A 7,783-nucleotide genomic window follows, 5' to 3' on the forward strand; every position below is an offset into this window, starting at 1 on the left:
GCGGGTGGTGGGCCTGCGGGAGGATGGGCCCATGTCGCCTCTTCGGGCTGTGCCCGGCCGGGCCCCATGGCTCATCTACTTCCATTAAATTAAAACAGTGTCTGGATCACTGATTGATTAAAGAGAGTGAAGGATATCGACAGCAGTAACATTATAGTCACTGACAAACAGAACAACATCCGTTATGTAGCAGCTGTACCAGCGACACTGAGCAGAAGCTTCACAAAGCACGACATCCCAGTTCAGAGCCAGCCACACACTCAGACACAAACTGGTTCATCCTAAAAGCCTCAGAGTGTATCCTGTACAGTGCTCAGACTCCTGTAGGACAAAACTCAGCTGTACATCTGTGTCTAAAGGTCAAAGGTCACTCTTTGAGGATGCCAATGTTCACACTTTGGACAGAGAAGACAGATGGATAGAGGAGTGAAAGAAGCATCTATCTCCACTGTGGACCTTAACGCCCACTCACATCTTGTGTCAGTTGATCTCAATAAGTCACACGACAGGATGAGGTAACGTCTCATAATTGTTTCCCCCGAAACCTTTGCTGATAATGACCCACGCCCTTTTTTCACACCGTGGCTCATGTGATGAGGCACATGAACAATAGTGGGTCAATGACCCTCTTAAGGGCTTAAAATCTCCACCGTTTGGTTAGAACTGAAGAAGCCTCTCGGATGAAACGCCTTCAAGAAACTTAAAGAAGTCCAGACACTTTGCTTTCCTTAGGTTTTAGTCTCTCACACTGTATTTTCTGTATGTTTGCACATGTTTCAATAAATCACTGAAGGAACTGTCAAAATAAAACAGGAAACACGAGACACGCACACACTAAGACACGGACACTGGGACTGGGGAATGAAACAGACATGGGAACATGTCAACTGGGGACACAGAAAGGAAACAGAAAACAGACACAGGAGCTAAACATGAAATGTTCAATGCAGCGTAGGAACAGTAACAAACCTAAAGACTAGAACTATAAATTTAAATAACTGCAAGGACCAGAAATGCAAATGGTTAAACTAGAAACATAAACAATGCCAGGAAAAGCCTGAGGAACAGAAACACTGGATCATAGACTCAGTACCATAATGTTAAAATGTGAGAATAAACAACTGTTCTAACACGAGACTGAGTTATGAATAACAAAGAATAAGCTTCTTTGTGAATGTTGATGTTTCATTCTATGAACACGTGTTCTCTTGGTGTTACATCACAGGTGCCCAGTAGTAAAGGCATCGTGCACTATACTGCCAGAACAGAGTCCTGATATCTCTTGGTTTGATATTAGGACTCAGGCCAGCCAAGTTCTTCCACATCAGTTGCTTGTCCATCCATCCTTTGGGGTGGCTGTAGCTCAGAGGTAGGCTGGCTCATCTGCTGATTGGATGGTTCCCTGGCTGCTCCAGTCTGCATGCCAAATATTCTTGGGCATGATGCTAAATCCAACTAGCTCTCTCAGCATCCACTGTAGTATGGATGTTTGTGAATGTTAGATAGAAAGCACTTAAGCATAGAAAAAAGCGCTTGTATGAATGCTGTGAATGGGTAAATTAGGCATTTTGTGTAAAGCGCTTTGAGCGCTCCAGGAGAGTAGAGAAGTACGATATAAGTATAATGGTCCTATAAGTACGATATGGACCAGGTGACCCTGAATCCTCCCTTAGTTATGCTGCAATAGACGTAGGCCATGATGCATTGAGTGTTTCCTTTCCAGTCACCTTTCTCACTCACTATGTGTTAACAGACAAATCACGACTTTTGTTGTGATTTGGCGCTATATAAATAAAATTGAATTATAAGAATCAGTCCATTTACCTTTGCAGATCTTTGTGCACCAGTGCACAGGGATGTTGGAACAGGAAGAGGCCACCCCCAAAGTGTTCTCACAAAGTTGTCTGAAATGTCTCGGTATGCTGAACTATTCAGAGTTCACTGGAACTGAGGGGCCGAATGTCAAGAACAGCTCCGCACCACATCCTCCTCCATCACTTGGCACAGTGCAGCTGGTGCCGTTCTAATGGCAGCTGCTAAACACAGATTCATGATTCGTCACTCCACTTATGGGTGTGGCCAGAGAAACTGAACACCACAGTTAATTTATGTTATAACGGGGCAGAGGCAATCACACAGGTAAGTGTCGCTTTGGATTTTTGTTCCCATCCGTTCGCGTCCGCTTATCCTTTTCAGGGTCTCGGGGGGCGCTGGAGCCTATCGCAGCTGTCATTTCAGATTTTTGTTCCCCTTAATCATAAACACCTTCATTTAGAAACTTCATTTTGTGTTTACTTTTGTTATCTTTGTCTAATATTTACATTAGTTTGATGACCAGGAAGGCAGCAAACACTCGTTACACCTCTGTAGAAAGAAGGGTTTGTGTGAGGTGGCATCATTTTACAGCAGTGGTCCAACCACTCCATGTGATGGTTTGGCAGACAGTAGGACTCTTAACTTACAAGCATCTACAGAACCTCGCAGTTTTACAGACAAGGGTATAACAGTGGTGTACCAGGAAGGGGGTGGCTTGATAACAACTGTGAGTCCTGGACAAGCTCTTCCCCATTGATAGAGCAGAGTATGGAACAGCCTGTCTCTGTTCTAGCTGTATGTGGTCTAGTCCGGGACAAACCAGTGTCATTGCCCAGATCTGACCCACTGTGACTGGGTTCATAGTGAAATGTTGAAGATGCATCAAGTGTGCATTTGTTACACCTCTGAAATGATGGGCCAACTTATCTCCCGTGCAACAGATTTAATTTTTACAGAAAACTGTAAAGACAGAAAAATGTCCGATTAGTCAGTTCTTTCGGTGCGCGGGCCGTACGCTGCCTCTTCACCACTGACACTTCTTCTAGTGTGGATAACATTACTTTTTACATGTAACTTATACAGTTTCATATTCAAATGCACCACTTTTATAAACTGCTTAAATCACAGAAATGCCTCTTACTGTATGCACAAGCACCAGAGTGAACTTTCATTACAGTTTTATCTTGTTTTTACTACAGTTTTAATCTATGTACACAGCAAATTCTGGTCTTTGGAATAAACTGTCTGGGAGTTCAGATTAACTACATTTGAGTGTACATGCGTGACCACCGAATTAACTCTAGTGCAGAGTTAGAGTAACTCTTTTCCGGGAGTTGATCTTTCAACTCTTTATAGGAGTTAAAACTAAACTCTCATAGAGTAAAATTTAACTCATAACTAGAGTTAAGTTTGATATTAACTCTGTTATAGTGTTACTCATCAAATGAAAAAAGTTTTAGGTTTTAGGTGCAAATTACTACAAAAACACAATACTGATTATTATGAATGTATGAATTTTATTTATAAAAAATAACATATTCAAATATGAATGCTGCATGGATTAACATACATCCTGTGTAACAGTACTGTAATAGCATAACATCCACCATGATTGGCAGCTAAACAGTTGAGGTCAGATAGGCCTAACATTGGGCGAAAAGAAAAAAAAAAACAGAATTAAAGGGAAAAAATGACTACAGAATAAGCACTTCTTGTAATGCAGTGTTAACGTGAGGAAGACTCTGTAAAGTGTCCATCAAGCCAACAAATTAAGTAATGCAACTCTCTCACAGAACATAAAATTGTGAATCACACCCATATGACATTTGGGCATCAAAACATTTGAAATGTCTTACTTTCTCCCTTTCTAGGACCAGTATCGTCTTAGAAATGGTTTCATTTACCTGAAAAGCAGGTACTGATCATGGAAACACGTTTCATGGTTAACATACATAACAAAAACAGCTATATATTTGTAGAGAGAGAGAGAGAGAGCAAGTCTTATTACACACTACAGTTGCAGAGCAAACTACATGAAATACTATATCAAATTATTTTTCTCTAATCTCTTTTATCTTCGTGTTTAAGCTTTTTCAAGTAATGGCAACTAAAGAGTCAAGTATAAGTGAATTAAGTACTGTATCTACATTTCTTTCATGTATGCTGTCCAATAGAGGCTGAACCATTTGAAGTCCGGCATCACTTGTGTCACTGCTCTGGCTGCTGGTGGTTGGGACAGACGATGTATCTGTTAGACTTGGAGAGGAGGGCTCTTCCACATGTTGCTTCAGAACAGTCAAATAAAAATATTAGAATATAAGGTATATACAATCAAAAACACAACACAACAAAGATACCATTTATGCACACAGGGCCAGTAAATTGCACGCTTTGATTAAATTATACTTTCTCCCAGGAGAACAGATGGTTATTTTGTATTTTATTATGGTAATATACAATTTACATACCACAAGGTGTGAGTGTCACATAGTGTGTTAGGTCTGAGCAGTCACGCAGCTTCTTGGATGATTGTGTTTCCAGGATGTCTGAAATGCATGTGATAAATCCAACTTACTGTTGAGCCATGAAAGCAGCGTTTTGTGATTGTTACCACAGGATATTAGACAAATTAAAAATATTTATTTAAGAGTAACTGTACAAATCAAAATCTATCAGAGCATATATTTACTTACCTTCAGCTGTATAGATGACAAAACACACCTCTTTGACTGCTGCAAGTTCAGGAAAGACATCCTCATCCACCTCTATATCCTGCTCATCTGTGACTTTCAGTGCTGCAAACTTCTGCTGCACTGAAGTAAAATCATCACTCAGTTACTAACAACATTATAATTTCCTCTTTAATGACTTAGTACAAACCATAACTTACCTGCTCTCACAAAATCTGTGAAGCTGACTTCTTCCAATTTTGCATATTTCTTTGTCTCTCTGTGTTTTACTTTTATCAACATCTTGGCCACCTACAGAAAAAAATACCTTTACTACTATGAAACACAACACAAGAAGAAGAAGTTGTTTATGGTAACTTTATGTGAACTGTGTATAACTTAATCAATAAACACTTTCTTACATTGAGTTAGCCTGTCCACACTAAATATTGCGTAAAATCTATTTAGCTAGGCTAGGTTTAGCAGACAATGTGACCGCATGTTTGCTGTGTCCTTGTCTTCTCAGTTCTGGAGACAGGGTTGTGTGCATATCTCAGTGTGCAGCAGGACTAACTAACTGATGTTAATGATACCTCAACATCTCATCAGTGCAGGCTGCACCTCTCTTTGGTTAAATACGGCCATTACCATGAATCTAAATAGAATATTACTGTAGTTAGCTAACGTTAAATTAAACGTTAGTGTTAAAATTAACAAATAGAAATAAACGTTTTCATTGACAACGTGAAATGTGTATCTTAAAATACAGTAAGATAAGTTAGTTAGCTAACTTTTGACTAGCATTAGCCTAGCTGCTATCAACGAATCAGCATAACATACAGAAAACACATGTAGTGCTAGTTAGTTAACTTTATATTTTACTTATTCAATTCAATTCAATTTTATTTATATAGCGCCAAATCACAACAAATGTCGCCTCAAGGCGCTTCATAGATACAGAGAAAAGCCCAACAATCATATGACCCCCTATGAGCAGCACTTTGGCGACAGTGGGAAGGAAAAACTCCCTTTTAACAGGAAGAAACCTCCGGCAGAACCAGGCTCAGGGAGGGGCGGCCATCTGCTGCGACCGGTTGGGGTGAGAGAAGGAAGACAGGATAAAAGACATGCTGTGGAAAGTTGCATGCTTATGCATCCATGTAACTGAATATATATATAAATAACATCACTACACTCACAGAAAATTCCAAAGTAAATAAAGTATTTTTACCTCCTACATGTCGGAGTCCAAGAAAGAAACACGGATAGGCGCGGTAACGGTCGACAGACAAACAACACCAGCAATGTGTTGAATTAGACTCCTTAGCACCCAGTGAATGAACACCTAAATATTACACCGTTTTAGACTACTCCCCAACACTGACTGTAGTATAAGGTGAAAAATAAACTCCCGGAATGTAACTCTTGTGCACTTTTATGCCTAACTCCAGAATATTTAACTCCAGAGATTTGCTGTGTATAAACCTGTCTTATTAACTGTATTTATTCAACTCTATCCCTTTCAAATAAACGTTTTTCTTAATATATTTCTACAGCATTCACTCTTAATGAACTAAACATACAGCAATTTAAACTTTTTCTTATTATGCAAAACATATATCTTGTGGCTTTAACCCAAAATATAACTGCAATAAACTCCCAGACTTTCGGTACAGTCTACCACTTGGATGAGCACAGACTAACAACAGGAGCAACTTGGAAATTAGCTCTCTAGCTTAACATTCGCCACAAATAAGACATTTATCATTAATCGCCACTGCTGTCTGTCACTTTTATAACATCTGTTTTATATTATCAACCACCCAACTTACCTGTAAAGACGGAAAAATGTCCGATTAATTAATTCTTTCAGCACATGGGCCATACACTGCCTCTTCTCTACTCACACTACTTCTTCTAGTGTGGCGTCAGCTACAGTGTTGCCAACGCCTCAGTAAGGAAAATCGCTATTGGCTGTCCTAAAAGTCGCTAGAAGTCGCTAAATGACGTCATCGCCTAATTTGCATAATTGGTCGCTAATGTAATTGTAACCTACGCTGCTGGAGAGAGAAATAACATCGTGGAAGAGACATAAAGTGAGTAAAAAACATCCTAAATGCATTTAGAGTTTATTTAAAACTACAAATTAAATTTCTTTAAGCAATTATTGTTTTTTTTAATGTCACAATTCCAACCACCCGGGTTTGGACCGGCAAAAGTGACCCGAAGTAGGCACTCTGGTGGAGTTACTTTGTGTGTGTGTGTGTGTGTGTTTATAAGTAGTTTTAAATCTTGTGATCCACAAAACAGTATAAGAGTAAAAGAAGAAATCCCATATGGAAAAGAAATAGAAAAAACTTATAGAAGACTTGAATCAGATGTGGCCTACTTCATTTAATGAATCATAGAAGGCTTATATGATTCACTCATGAAAGTGGCCACTTTCTCATTACTTTCATATATTGTTTTACACTGTAAAAAAAATTGTAATATAAAAGGGGCCTTGGACCGGTCCGTGAGTCGTTTGGTACCGGGCCGCGAGAGTTGAGGCTCAGGTGTGAAATGTATGGTTTTCAGGGTTTTTATCGGTTTTCAGCGTTATTTTGTTATCGTTTTTATCGTTTACTCGGTTTTCCTGGGTCTTTTCACGTGTGTTATGAATAAATCTTCTTTTGTTCGGTACAGGTACTAGTTTTATTTTGTTGTATTTATCCGCGACACCTTAAAGGCCGGTCCGTGAAAATATTGTCGGGCATAAACCGGTCCGTGGCGCAAAAAAGGTTGGAGACCGCTGAGCTAGAATACCATTAAATTTACATAAATAGACTGATTTTACATTTCAAATGTAAATTCAGGTAAAATCACTGTAAATGTAATAAAACATAATTTTCTTGTTTTTTAAATGTATCTGTCTGTACATATGCATATGTAGATTGTTAAAATAATTCACAAATGTATCATAATTTCATAAATATCTGTCCGTTATTTGAAAGATTGAACTGTTGAATTCAAATGTGATGCTGTGGAAAAATATATAAAATGATTCTTAAAAACTTTTTTTACATCAAATAATTATTATTATTATTGTTATTTAGGGCGATCATGGCTCAAGAGTTGGGAGTTCGTCTTGTAATCAGAAGGTTGCCGGTTCGAGCCCCGGATCGGAAACTCTCGTCGTTGTGTCTGTGGTCAAGACACTTCACCTACTGCCTACTGGTGATGGTCAGAGGGTATTGTAAAGCGCTTTGAGGGTCTCAAAGAACGCTATATGAATGCAATCCATTATTATTTAAACCAAC

General features: G+C 39.0%; 1 protein-coding gene across 1 annotated transcript; it reads right to left on the reverse strand.

Annotated features, from left to right (window-relative positions):
• Positions 1-3,937: 3,937 nt before the first annotated feature.
• LOC148094545 (uncharacterized) lies at positions 3,938-6,386 on the reverse strand. Its single transcript, XM_087837582.1, has 5 exons — positions 6,317-6,386; positions 4,706-4,796; positions 4,509-4,628; positions 4,284-4,361; positions 3,938-4,100 (listed from the first exon to the last, which is right to left on the reverse strand). The coding sequence occupies exons 2-5, from the start codon at positions 4,785-4,787 to the stop codon at positions 4,024-4,026; spliced, it is 357 nt and encodes a 118-aa protein (XP_087693708.1). The 5' UTR covers positions 4,788-4,796; positions 6,317-6,386; the 3' UTR covers positions 3,938-4,023.
• Positions 6,387-7,783: the final 1,397 nt, after the last annotated feature.

This window comes from Neolamprologus brichardi, unplaced genomic scaffold (assembly GCF_056152115.1).
Source record: "Neolamprologus brichardi isolate AB-2024 unplaced genomic scaffold, ASM5615211v1 NODE_ptg000036l+_length_2141236_cov_1, whole genome shotgun sequence".
In the NCBI taxonomy this organism is placed as follows: domain Eukaryota; kingdom Metazoa; phylum Chordata; class Actinopteri; order Cichliformes; family Cichlidae; genus Neolamprologus; species Neolamprologus brichardi.